Raw genomic sequence first — 20109 nt, forward strand, 5'->3', positions numbered from 1 at the left:
TCAGGACTGGGGGTCCTACATTCAAACTCTTATCCTTTTGGGTTTTGGGGAGATATTTATAATATCTATAAAAATCATTAAATCACTAAATTAATTGGCAAATTAACAAATCTGTATGTTATTTTAAATTTGAAGAGGCAGCATAAGTATCAAAAGAAGGCTTTTTCTTTGCTTCTTAAAAAGTAATTTGCTGCAAAATGCTTTTATTTTTATGGATCTATTCAAGCAAAACTGGCCTCCTGGCAAATGGTGATAAAATAAAAGCCCTCTTGCCTCAAAAACTCCCTGGACTCCTGATTAAATAATGATAAAAGAAAAACTCTAAAAACTGTATTTCAGTAAACATTTGGGTCTTTGGTTTGCAAAGCCCCTCGAAAGCTCAACTCACTCCCTGACAATTGGCTTTTCCATTCTTGCTTGTAGTTGAGTGACCTCTGGGGCCTCAGTGTTTGTCCCCCTGAACATGGGCTTAGAGGATTCACTCTCCTAACCTTGTTTATCTTTGGGCTAAAGTTCCCAGAGAGAGCAAAGGTAAAGAATGGCCGGTGAGTGTTACGAGGCCCGCCCCTTTTAGTGAAGGGGGCCACGTTCAGTGCTTAAGAGATATTCTTTAGACATGCCGTAGTCATTTTAGACAGAGACACTTTATTTATTGAATTGCAAAACATACACAGGCCCGTCAGATTTACTGCTTCCGTTCAAAGCCATGTTATTGTTTCTTCCTCCAGATTTTAATTGTTCTTTTTTTACTTGGAAATTTCCAGCATCATCATGAATTGACCTGTTTTAGGGGACTGAGATCCCTGTTCCACTCATCTTTTAGTGTAGTGCTTAGATTTATCCTTTTGTTATATTCTGACAAGATCATTTTAAAAGTATTTTACAGCTGCCAGTGCTAAAATGCTATAAAATTAATATACTCTTATAAAGTACAAAAGACTTATTAATAAGATACAGTGATATAAAATATAAAAGTCAATATGACTTCATAATGATGATCAGTTGCATTTACTTAATGACCATGAGCCAATTTAAATACAGTAATTTATCTTGCTTCTTTTGATTTCATAAATAAAGTATAAAAACATGTGACACAGATTTTTCTCCAGCAAGGGGTAATGTAAATTTTAAGTTTTACATTATGGATTTTCACATGGGCTGCTTAGCAGATTGAGTTCAAGTTTTAAATTAATAATATAGTAATACTTCATAAAAGTAGAGCTGTCTGACCTTCATATTTACTCATGATTATGTTTTTTAAGAACTTGGGTTTATGGATATAGAAACAAAAGACTTTTTATAATTTTTCAGTTAAGAGGGCGATCCTTAAATGGAAAGTAAAAGTGCCCTTGCTGGAATGTTCTTGGTTGTTTAAAAAAGTCCATTTGGAACTAATTACAACATCATAAAATGTTTGCACATTTGATGTCAGAGGGCATCAGATTGAGAAAGACAAATAAAGTTCATGAGGTGGCGTGATGACAGTTTTGACCTCGAAATAAAGTTATAATCGCTTCCAATTCCAAATTCATATTAAAGAAGAAAAAGCTTATGTGCTATTGACCTAGAAGACATCCTCACATCAATGAGCCCTTAATGTGTCTTGAAGGTCTTTCTTGCTGATTATTAAACCACAGTAACTTTGGGTTGAGTTTAATGTTCAGTTTATTGGTTTTGGGAAACTTGCCTGAGTTCACTCAAAACTTTCTAAGTCTGTTGGGTGGATTAACATTTTGGTGGTCTTGAGGGAATAGAGCCTGTTGTGAGACTTCCAGTACAGGCCTCTCCTCCGCTCCGGCTTGCCCTTGGCCCGGGCCTTGTTGTACTTGCCGTTCAGGTTGGTTTCTCCGCATACGTTGTGCCGCCACCAGCCACCTAGGGAAGATAGCCTGCGTGAACCCGCTGGTCATTAGTGCCCTGCCTGCTCTTGCTGGAGAGCCTGGGTCCCAGCCTTCCTGCTGAGAAGCCCGGCGTCCTTGGGGCCACATTTGGGGCCTCGGATGGTCCTAGTGAGGGCTCGAGGGGGTGGAGCAGGCTTCGTGCTGTGGGTTGTGTCTAAAGCTGTGGGCAGTGTCCTTCTGGCTCTGCCTCCCTGTTAGGCCTTGGGTTTGAGTAACACTAATAACTGCAGTTCAGATACAGGTGGTGTTCTCAGAGGGCCTGACTGAGGCAGAAAAGGCAGGTGATCATGCTGGGAACAGGAATTTGTCTCCCCCGGCTGACTTCTGAACCCCACGCCTATCAACACTGCCCTTATTTACTCTATGCTCATCTTTTAGATGCTGGAACTGTGTCTTCCTCAGGAGTGTACTTTTATTTTCTCTGAATGAGATAATATTTTTAAAAACCGTAATATATTAGTAAACATTACTTATTTCACCAAATATGCTAAAGGTAGAATTCCTGGGGCTTTAGAAAAAGACAAAACTCTCAGGATAACTTGCCCCAAATGAACTTCTTTTTTAGTTCATCGATAGTTGCAAGATTTTGCCAAGAGAATGTAAAACTGATCCCAATTTCTCATTTATTTTTGCATGTGGGCAATACTTAGGTTTTGTTTTCATCGTGTCACTTAGCCCAACATTTCTCCTATGTGCAGATAAAGTATTAATATTAGTCTGAACAAGATTACCTGAGTAGCTCTCCGGGCAGGTCAAATAATCCTTTGCATTATGATCCCAAGTCGAAAAAACAAGATCTTTGTGTTCAGGGATCGCATTGGGGATGTTTCCTAAGATTTCAGACAGGTGCAGAGTGTAGTCTGTCTCTTTACTTCCCAGGCTGAATGAATACTCAATGTAACGCTTATTGTCTTTCCAGTCTTCCAGCTCGATTCGTAAAATATAATCGGATTGCTTAACTATGGAGTAGATCTTCTCTAGGCCCAACCAAAATTCTCCTGCAAAGAAAAGTTTCGTGAGTCTGTAAATAGGAATCGCAGGTAGGGCACAGTTCTTTAAAAAAGTTTGATTTGTTGGTTTAATTAAATCATTATTATTAATATTCTGAACTTCTGATCATTTTACGTGGTCTCTTGAAGTATTCCTTCTCGTTTACTTTCTGAAATAATAAAACCGAGGAGGTTGCAATAATGATGTGACACGTTACATTTTAGAAAAAAAGATTTAAATATGCAGATACAGTTGGAAACTTAATTTTTAAGAGGGCCAGCGTATGACCTAGGTGAACCTTGCCAAGTGTTTCATTTTGCAGAAAGCTGTTTGGGTCAGCCCTGGAACAGATCACTTCATTTCCAAATATTGTTGAGCACAGTTGGGCCTAACATTGAGTTATTTACTAAGAGATTAAATACTTCAAACACCACCAGAAGATTTTTGTTTTTCAACTTAGCAGCAATATAGATTAGTTTAAATTGAAATGAAGCCATTGTTATCTCTTCAAATGCAAATTAGGTCTTTCTTTTTGCCTGATGTCTTTCGAAATGATACATGTTTTGTCTAGCTAGTTGAAACTATATGGGAATACATTTTTAAATCTTTTTTTTAAATTAAAAGTTCACAAACCTTCCTATTTCTTCAGTAGGCATAGAATACATAATACATGGCCAAATCTAGACGTGTGTTCTTGAAAATGCCCTTTTTGTATGTAGAATTAGGCCTTATCATTTTGAAGATAAATAAAGCCTCTAAAAGAGAGAAAGACCGTGGTTCTTTGTAAGTTCTGGCTGGTTTCTTTACACATGAATGTTAGAGGAGAAAGGCTGCAGTTTAACCTGCAAATGCTGAGTGTTTGCTTTCAATATGACAGCCAGAGGGCGCTGTCATAAAACAGGGCATTAACCTTTATTGGCCATCCTTTATTCCCAGAGTTACACTTATTTAGCAATGGGTAAGGAAGGTCACTAGTATCCAAAACGTGCCCAAGAAATAGATCTAGGCTGGGGGAACCTTCAAGACCATCTGGTCCAACCCCTTGCTTTTGCACATATGGAAACTAAGGCTGAGCAGCACAGTAGGGAACATTAGCCCAGGATCAGAACTCAGATCCTTCCACATTAGAACCAGAAGTCTTTCTGCCCTCCTCCCTTGACTGTCCTGTAGATGCCCTAGGAGTATACTTGGTGAGATTAGATAATCGTGGGGTAATAATCCCCCATTTTAAATTATAAATAGGATCTATTTCAGGACAGGGGAGTATCACATATGGTATTTTTAAAAAGGAATCTTGACTCACAATGAATTTTTTTATAATTTCATCCAAGACATAAAAAAAGAATTATAAAGTCCTTGGTCACCAGCAACAGGGTTAGTATTTTTGTTCTTAGAAAGTTTGCCTCAAATAGATATTTCAGACAAATGTATTTGCTGTCAGCCAATGTTATCCCAGATTTGAAAATCCTTAAATACATTATTGGACTTTGTGTGTTCTGTGATAATAGGAAGAGATATTTGTGGCCCAGTGTGGCTAGAGAATGGGCCCCAGGTCTGTAAGCCTGGTTCTGTCCCACATTTTGACACATACAGTGATCCTGCCTGAATCAGTCCCTGGTCAAAGGTTCTGCAAGGGTGGATCCTTGAGGCTCTTTTAGAAAGTCCTTGAAGTCAGCACTGTTTTTAGAGTAATAATACCATATTATTCGCCTATTGAAATATCCCCTATTTTTCCCAGCTACATATCTGGGTGAGACTGGATTCTTTGTAGACTTCAACTGAAGCACTCTATTGAAATAGATTGAGTATGTGAGAATCCAGCTGTTTTCTGAAAGATGCTGAAAAAATTTTCGAAAAGATGTAAAATGATATCACTTTGCTTACTAAGTCTTTGCTTTAAAAAAAATTAGGCTTTCTCATAAAAATATATTATTTATGTACCATATGACTTGTTATTTTTAAATTGATATGTTTCCAAAACTTATCAGTATTAATTTCCCACATAGTAGATATTGAGGTATAACCCACATACACAGATGTTTTTGAAAGGGGTCCTCAAATTTCAAGAGTATAAAGGGAACTTGAGGCCCCAAAAGTTTGAGAATTGTTGCTGTCATTAATAAGCCTGTTTGATCATAAGCTGCTGTGGAAAGCTTTTTTGATCTCAGAATTTGTTATAATTTCCAAGTCCATTGCTATGGTCTGAATATGTCAGTCAGAGGGTCGGACGTGCTCGGATGGCTGCCCAAAGAGCCCTTCTTTCCCTTTCCAATTCTGAGAGTTAAGGAAGTTGCATGACCTTACCATCAAGACTCCCAAAACCATGTTGATAGTTCTCCCAGCTTTCATTGAAATTTTGTGATCCGTCCATGCGGTGTTGAATTACTGTCCATGAACTGCCTGAGAGGGATGAAGAAACATTTTCAGTTATTTAGAGATTTGGTTTAATGCTAACTGGATTTGTAAAGGACTGACCCATAGCAGGCCATTTATATAAATGCTTAGTCCTTTCCCCTTTATCGTGACTTACAGACATCTGGAAAAGTTGGACAAGAGTATCTGAAAAACTCTCGTCACATCTTCTCTACTCATTTTGATCTGATACATTTTAATTGGCATTTCGGTTCAGTTCATTAAGCTTTTATTAATTGCTCATTTGGTGACCAGCCTCGTGTCCCTGCTCACAGATGAGCCTCTCATTCTCGAGGCCGACCAGGAGCCCCAGCTGGGAAATGGGCAAAGTTGTGAACAGAAAGCTTTCTAACAAAAAGCTCCAAGCTGTGAATGGCCAATCAAAAAGCAGGAATAATGAGACAGGTGCCAGTCCAGGCAGCTCTTGGGTTCTACCTTGTACCTGTTCAATGAGCAGAACTGACCTAAAAAGGACATGCTGAATGTTGAAGAGTCTGTGAGGGCAGGTCGGTTTCCTTGGGTTCCCCTCCTTGACTCCAGCAAGTGCCCAGGGTGCCAGCTGAGTCACCTTGCGGGCCTGCCAGGAGTCGGGCCCAGTGCCCGGAAGTCATGGTAGTGAGCAAAGAGCGAAGGTCTGGGAGGCAGGGGAAGGGGGCGCTGCTGTGAGCTGTCCGAGTGCTGAAGGGGGCGGTTCAGACAGGTGTGAACTGCTGGGGGCCGGGGAAGCGAGCAGAGCCCGAGAGGCATGTTTATGGGAAACAGCAGGTACAGAGGAGCTTGGGAGTGAAGGCCAGTGCAGGGACCTGGGATTCCGGAGCCTCCAGGAGGGAGCCCGCTCTCCCTCCTGAGAGAAGCGGATTGATCCAGGACTAAGGAGGGACCGGGCCGTGCACAAGCACTTTGTCCTTTTTCTTTTGTTCATGGTGTGGGTGGGAAAAGGAAATATAAAAAGAATCAAACCGAAACATCCAGACCTGAAGCGCACTACACACTTCCCACATTAAATGTTTGTGGATTCCTCTGACCTTTTTTAAAGGTCTCTGGGAGACAGGGGTTATTATCACGCCCATTTCATGGATGAGAAAAGGGAGGTTACAGAACTTTCTCAGGATCACAGGGCAAGGAAACATCCGGGTGGCTTCACGCCAGGGCCTAACCACTGTGCTTCGGGGCCTTCCCGAGCTGCCTTTCTCCTTTCCTTGTGCCTGGACAAGGGCTTTCCATAAAATGCGGAATCCGTGCCTTTTAGTGCCTCGTTTCAGCCTGGTGCACGTGGCTGGCACGTAGGAGGCGCAATTAAATCTTTCCTTGGTGAAAGAAGCGCTGGCAGAGGAGGCGTGGACGGCATAGAAGGCCCGGCGGGCGCGGGGGAGGAGGGGGACAGGTCTCGGATTTGGCCCCTCCTGCTAGCGGCAGCGTCTCCTAGCCCTTGATTACTCCCCCAGGGCCCGAGGCTGGGCTTAGGCCGGTGCTCCCGCCCCCTGTCCCTCCCGCCTGCGTGAGCCTCGCCTTCTTACCCGATTTCACTTCACAGTAGACTTGGAAGCCTTCGGAGTGGCCCGGCCGGATGGTGTATACGCCACTGGAGCGCTGGCCTCCCTCGTACAGGGCCGCGCAGCTGGCCGGCGCGTCTAGGATTAGGGGAGCAGAGCAGAGGTCACCGGGAGTCTCTGCTGCGAGAACTCCCCGCCCCTGGCCACCCTGCTCAGGGACAGCGGCCCGGGGCTTCTTAAACCCAAGAAGGCAGGACCCAAGAGGGGTCACTGGATCCGGCAAAGGGGAAGGGGCCAACCACAAGCTGGCTAGTTTGGGGAGCCTGGTACTACTTCCTTGGGGCTCCCCCCACACCAGTGCTGTGCAGCCCCCGGGCTCCAGCCCAGCCTCTCTTACCCAGCTCCTCGCTGTGCTCCAAGGTCCTCGTTCCATTGGTTTGCAGAGAAGGAATGGTCCTTGGCGCTCTCTGCTTTGTAGAGAGGGAGTTGTCCGGGGCTTCTTGGAAACCCGTCTTTCTGAGCTGAGAGGAGGGACATGTGTGAGTGATTAATCTGAAAACTGTCAGGTGGCCAGTGAAGGGGGCCGGTGCCGAGGCAGAGATGGGGGGCTGTGCTGGGAGAGAGAAAGGGGGCCCGGTGCTGGGCCCATCGCCGACACAAAAACAAGGCAGTGTGCTCTTCAGGGATGCCTCTGGCCTTCCTGGGCACCTCCCAGAGCCCTTTCTTACCCCTATTTTTAGTGCCTGAAGTTGCCCAAAAAATTCTCAAGTGCAATGGGGTCCTACACAGCACCCTGACACCCCCAAACGATAAAGAAACAATAGGGCCTTCTTTGTGGTCCCACGGGGGTGCTCCACAGGGCCTCCTTACTCATAACAGCCACAGCATGAAGCTTATCTGACAGAGGAGGAACCTGAACCTCAGAGTGAGCTGGCTCTCCCAGCCTCTCAGGGAGTGCTCTGTGGGGGCCCCGGGGTCTCCTTCCCCTTCCAGGGGATTTCCTCAAAAGCATCCATGTGGGGCAAGGGTGCTAGGACACCCAGCTGCCCACTTTGCCTCCTTCCTTCTCCTCCTGTGCCCAGGACCCTTCCCACCCCAGTCTCATGAAAGGTGTGTTCCTGCTCCGGTCACCCGAGGGGAGCCGCCACTGCACCCTCTCTCAGTATATGGAGGACCATCACTGATGATTGTGGGCAGTCCTCTCTCAGGTCTACCAGGGCACAGTTGGCCCCCTTCCTGCCCATTTGTCCAGAAGCTCGGGGCTCTCGGGCAGCTGACTTCTGTCTGTCCCCAAGCTCACACTCAGAGGCCGGGACCTACTAGAGTGGACGTCCCGGTGCCAAGGGCTTCCTTCATTCCCTACCCTTCCTGCTGCCCTGTGAGGAGGCTGACCTGTGGAGGAGGCCTTAGTGGAGAAGAACAACACATATAACCATGGTGACCTCGGGGACTTCCTTTGCAGCACCCTGTGGTATAAGTGGTGCAAATAATCATATCCCCATTCTACAGAAGAGGAAGAGGGTCTTGTGAGATTGAGGGACTTTTCTAGACAGCAGCAACGCCCACCTGGTACCTTAGCCCGGTCCTTTCTGACGGCCTTACCTGGTTTTCCATCTCTTTTATCTGGCCGTGCTGCCTGGTCAGTTGCTGGTACTGTTCTTGAACTGTTTGGAAAAGCTCTTTAATGCTGTGATCTTGCTGCTCTACAAAAGTCTGGAGGGGGGGGGGTCTGGTTAGTGGTCATCCCAGCTGGGTCTGGCGGTCCCCTTCTTTCCCCTCCCCTGTCCCTAACCTCTGATCTAAGAGCCCTGGTCAGCCACGTCTGCCAGATCGTTGCCCTTAACAGTGCATGTATGCTTTTATGGTAGATTCTCTGTAGCTTTCACTAAATTGAGTTTTCTAATTCCTTAAATGGATGTGGTAAAATGCATTATTTCAATAGGAAAGGATTTTTTAAAACTACCTTACAAAAACCAAACAAGTCTGCATAAATGTTTCCCACTTAGTGATTGCTTAACATTTTCACTTCATTATTTGGTTTTCTCCTTGTTTGATCTTATATAATTTTGCTGACAAATGACTTATGGTTCAAAGACATTTTGCCTTTTTTTTGCTAATTTACTTTAAAAGGAAATTTGTATAAAACATAATTAAGTTTGGAAAACACAGATATGATTTGAAATATTAAAAAAGCTTTGATTTTTCCTGGAGCCATTTTCCTCAAAGGCTTATTTACAAATCCAACCTATTTCAGATAACATTTTTTTTGGGGGGGAAAGAAACCTACACCAAAAGGAAAGACACCTTTTAATGGCTTTTGGGGTACTTACCTTAAGGATGGTCACTTCCTGATGTTCCTGGCCTTCGGGTTGGCTGTGAATTAATGTGATTAGTTTCTCTTCTAATGTTCTCACTTTTTGTTGGAGTTGCATCTTTTCTTCTAAGAGATCTTCAAGCTTTGAATTCAATTCGAGGGATAAATTTTTCATTTCTTCATTTTTGGCTTGAAGATGTGATGTCGTTTTCCGGAGCTCCCTTTCTTCTTCTTTGATCTCATTGGTTTGTAGCGAGAGATCATAAAAGGACTTATCGAATATGTTAAGTTTTTGAAATATGTCATTAATCTGAGTCTTCGTCTTGTGAACAAAGTCTTTAAGACCGTGCCCTAACTGAAGGAGGCCATTGGCTAAGATTTTTACGTCATCCAGCATAGCGAATCGGGATTTTGGCTCCGGAGGGGGAGAGTCGAGTGGGGAATATTCCTGGTCAATTTTAGAGGAAATAACGAGAGGGACAATTAAAAAAAAGAGGGAAATTACTCTCATTTTTTTTTCTGATTTGTGTTATTTATAAGAGGTTGGGGAGTAGTTTCCTCTTATACCTGACCTAGATTGCTGAACTCTATATATACTCCTGGTTGCTTCATAAAAGGTGAGCAGCAGAAGAAGATATAGTTGATCATTAAACTGTGTAAACCTGAACGAAGGTAACCCTTTCTTTATTCAGTTAGGTGGTTTTAGGAAATAATCAAATAAAAGTGTTAGAAGTTGAACATGTGTGACTGCCTTTTTTCTCTTATGTTTTCCAGATCTGGCTTTAAATTAGGATGATATTCAAGTAAATTATGAAGCAGAAATGGGCCGTTTCATCTCTCTGACAATAGAATGCGGTTGACATTGAGAGAGTCATGGATAAAACTTAGGTGTAGATCTGTGCTTTTGGAAATGTTGAGATTTTAAAAATTATTTAGTGGTTAGGAGGGTTTCATTTATAGTAAGACCATGACACTATTGCCATAAAGAGGTTTTCATAGCTGAGGGAGACGGACCATTGGTCAAGAGGAATAGGCCTTTCCCAAGGAGGGATTTCAGTTTTCAAAACCCCAAGAGCCACCAGACCCACCACTTGTAACCTAACCTGCAGTTTCCAGGGCCTATTGGGTGGGGAAGAGGTAGAGCAGCCCCTGCCATCCTGGGGGACGGTGTCATTGGGCGTGACGCTGTCGTGTTCCCTTCCCTCTGCCCTTTTCACATTCCTGCAACGCCAGGGACTTCTTCCTTGGCCCGTGAGGAGGACATCCGTGCTCTGCAGAAGAGTGCCCGGGGCTCAAGTGCCAGCCCTGCTTGGTTCGGTGCTGGTCTCTGATGTCACCAGCAGGGAGGTGCCGCTCCTTGGCCAAGAGGCTCCCGTGGGCACAGCATGAGGCTGAAAGTGGAAATGGGTAGACATCCAGAGGGTCCCAGCAGAGGGGAGAGGCTGGACCCTGTAGCTCCTCTCCAGCTCCAGGGAAAACCAGCCACACGAGGAAGCTGATTTCTGTTTGTACGAGATCGCTGCTGTGGCTTGAAACACAATAGAAAAGTCCGCCTTCCTTGACCTGGACAGGAATCCTCTAGGAGACATGTGGTCGCTAACTGCTCTACGGAGTTCTTCCTTTAAGACAAAGCACATGCAAATATGTTGAAATCTGCCATCTGCACAGGCTTTGCCGGACCCCCGGATCGGCCTTTTCTCTCTGTGGCTTTATCTGGGCCCTTCCCTTCTTCCATGCTGCTCTGTTCCACACTCCTCTCACATTTACCCAACGTGGTCCTTCTTTCTCCTTGCTGCCCTTAGAACCCTGGCACCTTGAGACCCAGAGCCGCTGTCCTGTCTCTGCCTCCTCCGCGCTTACCAGCGCGTGGCACCTGGCAAATGCTTTGTTCGGTCACTCACCCTGCGTGAATTCTGATCCTCTTCAGATGAGGAAGAGCCAGAGAAAAGCAACACCAAACCAGGGGAAACAGTGACTTCCAAAGCAGACAGTCAGTTATGGGCATATTGATCGTTTCTGCTGCAATTGACGCTTTGGTATTTTGTGATCTTCACTGAGAGAGGAAGAGAAGGGGTCACAGGAGGGGAGGAGGAGAAAGGATTTCCTGAGGGGACTTAACAAGGGCATATCCAGGTGTTCATGAACTAGAGGAAGACCCCAGGGTAAAAATCTGATATTTCAGTTTATGCTCCTGGGATTGATATTTGCAAAGAATATACCATTGTACATGTATGTACAAAGACATACATGCCTTGTTAAATTATTTCACCCAACTGCAGTCTTTGTCTTAATTTGTATATTAGATTTCCATAATTTACAATTTTTAAAGGACTTTCACTTTTTATCTCAGTTAATTTTAGTCTCTGGAGAATTCTAGAAGCAGAACTGATCCCATTGTTCATTTTATGTTAAAACTGAGCCTTAGAAAGACTATGGCCAAAAAATTCCCAACTCCCCAGAGCCAGAAACTGTGAGTCTACCCATGATTATCTGACTTCTGGTTAGGTAAACTCACTGCTTCTTGGGCCATGTGGGCTCTCGGGGGCCGTAGGCTCTTGGGTTAACTGTAGCACAGAGTTTCAGATTTGGAAGAGATTTGAGAGGCGGTTTGAGCTGATCTGACCCCAAACAAGAATGTCATCTTCAGCATCTCTGAGAAGGCATCAGACTTTATTTGAACACCTGCCATAAGAAGGAACCTAGGTACCTCCAAAGGCAGCCCATTCCTTTTTGGAATATCTTTAATTGTTTAATATCTAAAATCAAATTTGGTTTGTCTATTTTTAGTCTCTACCCATTATCCCTATCTCTAACTCTCTAAGAACAAGAGAAGAATTCTGCCTACTAACCCTTCAGATAATTGATGACAATTTTAACTACTTCTCTACATCTCCTCTTCACTCAGCTAAGATATCCCTGTTCCTTGGTGTGAAATCCCAGTTCTTCATCATCCCATTGCCCTCCCCTGGGTCCTCTCTTATTTATGCATGTTCTTCCTGAAACATTGCCTAGATCTGGAGCACAATGTCCCCATCAGGAGGGTTTTGTCATTCTAACTCAGACTCTTGACTTATCTTAATTCTATAACTTTCTTGATTGCCATATCGTGAGGTCAACTCATTTCGGCCTTCTAGTTTGCTAAAACACCAGATCTTTTCCAGCCGTGCTTTCTCCTGGATGTTGTTGTCTGGCTGTACTTTCTCTGTCTCAGACGTGCAAAATTGATTTTTTGAACTCCTACATAAAACTTTGTTTATCTCAGTTAAGTTTCATCATATTAGAGCTGACTCAATATTCTAGACTGTCAAGATAATTTTAAATATTAACTGTCATATTGTGTGGTAGCTGTTCTTCCCAGCCTTGTATCATCTTTTTTTTTTTTTTTAAATAACTTTTTGTTGACAGAACCCATGCCATGGTAATTTTTTACAGCATTATCCCTTGCACTCACTTCTGTTCCGATTTTTCCCCTTCGTCCCTTTACCCCCTCCCCGAGATGGCAAGCAGTCCTTTACATGTTAAATAGGTTACAGTATATCCTAGATACAATATATGTGTGCAGATTCAAACAGTTCTCTTGTTGAACAGAGAGAATTGGATTCAGAAGGTAAAAATAACCCAGGAAGAAAAACAGAAATGCAAATAGTTCACATTTGTTTCCCAGTGTTCTTTCTTTGGGTGTAGCTGCTTCTGTCCATCCTTGATCAATTGAAACTGAATTAGCTCTCTTTATCGAAGAGATCTACTTCCATCAGAATATATCCTCAAACAGTATCGTTGTTGAGGTATATAATGATCTCCTGGTTCTGCTCATTTCACTCAGCATCAGTTCATGTCAGTCTCGCCAGTCCTCTCTGTATTCATCCTGCTGGTCATTCCTTACAGAACAATAATATTACTCAACCATTCTCCAATTGATGGGCATCCATTCATTTTCCAGCTTCTAACCACTACAAACAGCCCAGCCTTGTATCATCAACAAATTTGCGAGGCATGCCATTTACGTAACTGTTAAACAACGCAGAGTGAAGTGGGGACAGATCTCTGGGGCTTTGCTTTGGAGACCTCCTTCCACACTGACAGCGACCATTCTGTTTTTGGGCTTCAGTGAGAGCTGGAGCGCTCCACTGGTAGCAGCGTATAAGTCCACATCTCCAAGTTGTCCACAAGAGAGCCAGGAGATATATTTTTTTCTATTGAATGCTTTTCTAAAACCCATTTAATATTTATTTCTAGCGTTCCCTTGAACTACCAGTCTTGCAACTTTGCTGAAAGAGGAAATCAGATGAATCTGGCACATTCTGTTCTTGATGGAGCCATAGTGATTTGGGGAGATAATGTCTTTCTTTTCCAGATGATCATGAGTCAGTTCTTTAATGATGCATTTTAGAATGTTGCTAAAGCCTTGCAAAACTTTGTATTTCAATTTTTCCTTCCCTTCCCCCTACCCTCTCCCCTAGATAGCAAGCAATCCAATATATGTTTAAAATGGTAAACATATATGTTAAATCCAGCATATGCATATGAATTGATACAATTATCTTGCTGCACAAGAAACAATCAGATCAAAAAAGAAAGAAAATGAGAAAGAAAATAAGATGCAAGCAAACAACAAGAAGAATGAAAATGCTGTTGTGATCCACTCTCAGTTCCCACAGTCCTCTCTCTGGGTACAAATGGCTTTCTCCATCACAAGATCATTGGAATTGGCCTCAATCAATTTCATTGTTGAAAAGAGCCACGTCCATCAGAATTGATCATCATGTAGTATTGTTGTTGAGGTATATAATGATCTCCTGGTTCTGCTCATTTCACTCAGCCTCAGTTCATGTAAGTCTCTCCAGGGCTGTCTGAAATTACCCTCCGGATCGAGGAACATTTTTTTTTTTAAATCATCTACTTTGTACAAAGCTCTGAATTAGGAGCTGATGGGATGTGGCCCCATTTTATTCTGTAAATAAAACCCACTCATAGATAATGGATGATGGTATAGACTGATGAATGCCAAGTGCTTTGGACAGGTACAAAGGAGAGCAATGTATGAAGTTCCAGGGGAATGTGTTGGAGAGGGGTTGTTCCCTCAGGAAGCTGTGAACTGCTGATTACTGAAAGTCCCTGGCTGGAGCTGGATGACTTCACATTGGGGATTCTGTTCAGTTCCCCCTTGGACAAGATGATCCCTGAGCTCCTTTCCAGCCCAAGGATCTGTCAGCCTGTGGGAGCAGAAATAGCTTTGCAGCTCAATTAGACGTTTAGGGAACATACTGTGCTTCTTGTGGCTACTTGTTGGGTCATTAAGAAATCGTTTAACCTTCACCTGCCGAATGGGAAAGGATAAACTTATATGTGATGCTTTATGGGATAAGGTTGTTGGGAGGTTCAAATGATAATCACGGGGTGCATCTGAATCCTCTCAGATGTGGAGGCCTCCTCTGTTTCTGGAACCATTTTGTAGGTACTTGTGGCTATTTTCTGTATCCAGCCAGGTCCCAATTATTGCAAATAAGGGATTCCCAAGCTATAGTCTGCACTATTTGAAGTTATATTAAAATATGTTCCGGGCCCAATAGAAATATTCAGTATAAATTCAAATGATCTGACTGCTTTATGGGATTCATATTCATGTTTATTGAGACCTATGTGTCCGTGTTATTTCTCACCATAGGACAAAAGCTTCCTGATGATATAGGGGCTGTTTAACTTCTTATATTTTCATCACCTATCATAGTGCTTGACACATAGTAGGGTTTAATAAGTCTTTGTTGTTTGAAAATGGTTGTATAGCTCTTTGTCACCCATTAAATATTGTGTATTTAATCAAAGAGCTCCGTAAAGGATTCGTTGGATATATTTGAATTTTGGAGAATGTTTAGGTGAAGAGAGTAAAGGAAGACATTCTAGATCCAGGGGACATGGAAGCAGCCACCCACATGGATTTGGGGGAAGTATAGACTGGGTACTGAGGGCAGAGGATGCGAGGCTGTCCCTGTAACCATGGATTGTAGAAGGCAATGAAACTTGGTAGGCCCTGGCCTGGGTGTGCCCATTCAGCACTTGGTTAGGGTCAGAAGGGCCTCCCTGGGCCTGCGCTGGAAAGTCCAGGTGTGAGACAGAAGGACAAGCTCCGGAATTCTGCTCCTGAAGGCTCCCTTCCTTAATCCTCTTTTACCTTTGGCAGAAGCAGTGGCTGCTGTCAACTCACATGGAAGAGAAGGGCCGTGTGTTCTGACCTCCACCACAGAGAAAGTGGTCCTAATGGTAGCCTGCTGTGTGATCTGCCTTTCCAGCCACCATTTTGGGAAGTGGAAATTGATATAGATCCAAGGGCTCAGGGCTTTTAGTTTTAAAGAGATTTCAGTTTGTAAGACCAAGGGTAGATGTTTGTATTACTATAATAGAAGCCATTTCCCAGAAGCGGGCTGCTTGGACAGGATGCCCTGCTTGGAACCACTCGCTCTGTCCCATGTCAAGGCCCTTTAGTCGCAGACACACATGTGAGCGGATCCCAGAGTGAGTGAGCACATCTGCTGGGCTTGCGTGTGGGGTGTAAATCGGGAGGGAAGTCATGGCCATCTAGTCCAGCCTGTAGCCTGTTAGAACTTCTGCTTCAAGACCTTGAATGCCAAGGAAATTGTTGGGAAGTGTTTCCCTCCAATGATTTAAACTTAAATGAGCTCTTTACATCATTTGTTCCTTATCCCGGGTTCTGCCTTCGAACCAAACAGTACCCACGTAAGCCTTCCACCTCAGCACAGAGCTTGAGATGTTTGAAGATGACAGTCCTATTCTCTCCTTGGGGCTGAACATTCCTACTTTGTAACCTGGGTCTTTGCCCCTGTTTTGTGCCCTTCTCTGCACATTCTCCAACTTAAAAAATGTATTTCTTCCCTAAACTGGGGAGTTTCCAACTGAACATTTTATTCCTCACATGGTCCGAGCAAGATGGTGCTTTAGGACTATCAGCACCCTGCATCCACATCTTCCTGCGAACACTCTAGCCTTTTATTTTCTCGACAGGAATTACCTCTGATATCTGATGGGCTTCTCAAAGGAAGTCATTTATCAATTTAGCAAAAGCTAGAAAAAGAGTTTCAGGGTGGGAAAGTTGGATAAAAGTGGTATTTTAAGTATTCTTTGCATTTGTCTTTTTAAATTTCTTCTGTTTGACTTACACCATTTGCTGAGGGAAACAGAATTTCTGTTTTCCTTGAACTTCTCTCTATCCAAATAAAACTGTTATAATGAATGATCTTAGAGAATAGCCAGTCACTAAAAATGTCCACTTTCAAGAAAACTAGGAGATTTAGAGAGCAAGTTAAAAGACGATTCTTAACTTTGGAAGCCTCAGAACAACCCAGAGCTCTCAGACCTTTAAAATATTTGGATACTTTTTATCCTTGTTTGAAATAGCAGAAAAGCAAAGTCCTTTATCCTCCCTTGGTTGTTCAGGGGTTGGTGATTGTGAAATCCCGTGAAGGTGAGGTTTCCTAATATAGCACAGGAAATATTGCTGCTGATTTCATTTCTTTTTGTTTTCTAGCATCCCTCTTTTTTTTTTTTTTTTTTTTTTTTTTTTTTTTGGCTTATAAATCTCTGTGTTGAGTAACACGTTCCTTGTGTAGCCTCCAATACTCATTGAAAAGGTCTGATTAAACTGCTGCAAAGTACTTTTCCACTAGAAATCTACAAACGTGAATTATAATATGATTTAAAAAGAAACCAGATCTCACTCCCTCTATTTTCTCAGAAAGACATAGTCTTTAGAAATCACAGTCATCCCCTGAATAGGTTTCCACTGAGGGGTCAATTGCAGGGCTACCAGCGTAAAACCCAGGGCTCTGCAGAAGGGCAGATGGCATGCTAAGGGTGCATAGGGTGAAGGGCAGCTCAAAGGGTAAGGCATGCTGGGCACTGACCTCCTGGAAGCAAGTTTTTTTTTTTCCTGTAGGCAATTGGGCTTAAGTGACTTGCCTAGGGTCACACAGCTAGTCTATGTCTGAGTGTCTGAGGCTGGATTTGAACTCAGATCCTCCTGTCTTCAGGGGTGATGATCTATCTACTGTGCCACTTAGCTGCCCCCTGGAAGGAAGTATTTATAAAAGTCCTCCATCCAAGAGGCTGCCATTGATAAATACTGTCTAGCAAGGCACACCCAGAATATGCGACTCAGACACTTAATTAGTGATTCATTTTTATCAGCCCGTTTCCCTTCCAATCCTGCTTCCCCTTTTGGTAAACTCTGTCCTGACAGTGGCAGCAAAAATAAAAGCTGGGATCCACAGTTAATCTGCAAGTGGAACTTGTGTCCCTTCTCCTGCCGCCTCTCCCCAGAGAGAAGGGAGGCAAGGTCAGGATGCTCCCCCCCGGTGCTCTGAGCTGTTGATTGCGAGGGACACCTTCATTTATGTCTCCCCATCTTTTTGGCCGGTGTATTTTCCTCCTGTTTCTGCCCCCTCCCTCACATCTGTTCACTGAACTCTTCATGAGGTATTGTGAATTTCTCCTGTTCGGTGCTTCTTGCATCACACATTATTTATCCATCCTACAATTAATGGTCTCCCTTTGGAATCCCACTTTTTCTGCTTCAGAAAGTGGCTGAAAGCTGTTCCTATCATTTAACAGCTCACCTCTTAAGGGAGTAGTTCTGTGTTTTCTGCATCGATCCATCATATGTTTCGGATGCTACATTTTCAGCAGTGAAACTTTATGTCAAGATTTGTCCCAAGTTGTGAGTTTTTCTTCATATTTCATTGATTTTGCATCGGTTTTGTTGTCTAAGAGCATTTGAATTTTCTGTCATTTAAATTGTACTTTTTGTCTAAATAAAAATTCTTTAACTTAATGTTTATAGCTAGCTGAGCCTTATGCAATATAGGAAAGCTGAAAAGAGAATGAGAAGAACGGTTTCTATCATTAAGTTCTGAGGCTGATTGCAGAAAAACCTAGAGTCACTATGCGCCTCCTCCTCTTATTCCTGTAGGTTCATATCTGCCCATTATGTCCCCGCCATGATTCCCATAGTATTTTGTCTTTACTAATAAACTAGAAGAATGAGGGTTTTTTGTTTACTTAATAGATGATCAAATGGGTAGTGATTGCTTTGATTTCCTTCAGAAAAAGATTACTGACGTATAGATTTAGAACGTGGGACTTGGGATATGTTTGAGAAGCTATGATCTCATTGGTCCCTATAAATAATGACTAATGGCACGATGAAGAGTAATAGGAGAGGTCATCACTATTCACTTAATGAAATAATGATGAATTAAGTCTTGTCCGTGTTGTGGTCTCTATCTCATTTTCATTCTCACTCAGTTTCGCAACCCAGAAATAAACAATAACCAATAGGTTTTTTTTATTCTTTGTCTGTCTGTTCATACACAAATTTCTACACAAATGGAGAAATATATTTTCTGTATTGTTGAGGACGATGGTTTCTTCTTCCCCCTCCCTTTTACAGTATTTTTTTCCCCAATTACAGGTAAAGGAAGTTTCCAACATTCTATATTCATTTCCAAATTTGTTTTCTCCCTTCCTTCCTTCCATCCCGCCTCTTCAACATGGCAAGAAATCCAATATAAGTTACACGTGTACAATTATGTTAAACCTCTGTCTGCATCAGGAGGATGACCATTTCAGTGAGACATTTTGTCTTTACAACTATATAATCTTGGCCAGTTACGTACCTCAACCGGCTAATTTTTGTCACTAGAAATAAAGACTGAGAAAAATAGTTAAACATGTGAGGGAAGACCTGTGCCTTTAGAATGCATACCCATGCCATTATTTATTTATTCAGCATTTATCCAGCACCTCTGTGTGCAAGGTTCTTGGGGTAAAAGGTTTGAAGTGTGCTCAATGGCACAGCAAGGGACTAAAGTGCAAACAATATCTGTTTATCTACCTGTGATTTGGATAAGGGCATGGAGATACTTTGTCAGTGTGCTGAAGGCATGGAGTTGGGAGGGATTGCTCACATGGCAGATGCTCGCTAAGAATGGATGTGGATCAGGTGAGCTGGCATTGTTACCAGGGCAACACGGAAAAGGTTTATCTTTGATTTTAAAAGGCCAGTTCTTCAGGTGTAAAATGGGGAGCTGGGGATCACACAGCAGTTTGCCTGAAAAAGATCTGGGGGTTTTAGTGAACTCCCTAGTGGCTTGTTTTGACTATTATGATTATTATCAAGACTCAGTAGGATATAGTAAGCAAATTAGTGACACATTCTGCATTTCCCACAGAAGCTGAATGAGGGGGTGACTTCACCTGTGGTCCTACAGCTGGTCGGTGTGAAAGATAGGATGGGAAGGTTAGCGTCCTGACTATTGCACTGCCTTGAGCGCATGACAAGGACACAGATAGTGATGTTACAATGTGTGTGACATAATTGTCAAGGGCAGGCACAGGCCCAAGTACCAGGAGACATCTGAAGAGGTCGCGTCTCTCTGTCCGTAGTTAGAACTGGATCTTAAGTAAATTCAAAAGGATTTGGGTAAAAGACACAATAAGCGGGTGAAGGCAGGAAAGATATCCTGGGGAAGCTGAGACTTGAGCCGAGACTACAAGGAAGCTGGGGATCCCAAGTGATAGAGGTCAAGAGAGAGAGCTGCAGGCAGAGAGGTATTAGATGAGAAGCTGCTGTGAGTTACGGCCAGCAGGCCCCATGACTGGACTCTGATGCCACAGACAGGACTGATGAGCAGAAAGGCTGCAGAAGAGGGGTTGCCTCTCTTGGGGGGCCAAGGGCTTAAAGGAGGCACAGCGTGAAAGGGTGAGTGAAAATCACAAACTGCCCACATTCTGGCAGCTTAACCCTGGACGGATCTGGCACGGCACAGCCTCGGCTCCCCGGCCAGGTGGGCTGACAAACACCGGTCCTGGGCGGATCTGCTCCCTGCCAGGCTGAGCCAGGTCTGGAACGCTGTGTGAGTCAGGGAGAGGGTCCCCAGGCCATTTGTGCTCCGAGTTCTGGGCCTATAAACAAAGGTCATGGGATTGT

General features: G+C 43.4%; 2 protein-coding genes across 12 annotated transcripts in view; one reads left to right on the plus strand and one right to left on the minus strand.

Moving 5' to 3' along the window:
- DOCK7 (dedicator of cytokinesis 7) overlaps positions 1 to 20109 on the plus strand; it is a 160097-nt gene that overhangs the window by 64404 nt on the left and 75584 nt on the right. The window lies entirely within an intron of this gene.
- ANGPTL3 (angiopoietin like 3) lies at positions 1648 to 9646 on the minus strand. The gene is made up of 7 exons (XM_051999544.1): positions 9127 to 9646; positions 8399 to 8509; positions 7194 to 7317; positions 6821 to 6934; positions 5196 to 5291; positions 2633 to 2899; positions 1648 to 1875 (listed from the first exon to the last, which is right to left on the minus strand). The coding sequence occupies exons 1-7, from the start codon at positions 9619 to 9621 to the stop codon at positions 1694 to 1696; spliced, it is 1389 nt and encodes a 462-aa protein (XP_051855504.1). The 5' UTR covers positions 9622 to 9646; the 3' UTR covers positions 1648 to 1693.

The sequence above is a fragment of the Antechinus flavipes genome, chromosome 4, assembly GCF_016432865.1.
Source record: "Antechinus flavipes isolate AdamAnt ecotype Samford, QLD, Australia chromosome 4, AdamAnt_v2, whole genome shotgun sequence".
Taxonomy (NCBI): Eukaryota; Metazoa; Chordata; class Mammalia; order Dasyuromorphia; family Dasyuridae; genus Antechinus; species Antechinus flavipes.

What these genes read in the sequence shown, in the direction of transcription:
- ANGPTL3 (XM_051999544.1), bottom strand. Translation starts at nt 9,621, where the DNA reads ATGAGAGTAATTTCCCTCTTTTTTTTAATTGTCCCTCTCGTTATTTCC. An exon ending in TAAAAGAGATGGAAAACCAG is followed by an intron (nt 7,318 to 8,398) that starts GTAAGGCCGTCA and finishes CCCTCCTCTCAG; the next exon opens with CTCAGAAAGACGGGTTTCCA. An exon ending in GGAGCACAGCGAGGAGCTGG is followed by an intron (nt 6,935 to 7,193) that starts GTAAGAGAGGCT and finishes CCCTAATCCTAG; the next exon opens with ACGCGCCGGCCAGCTGCGCG.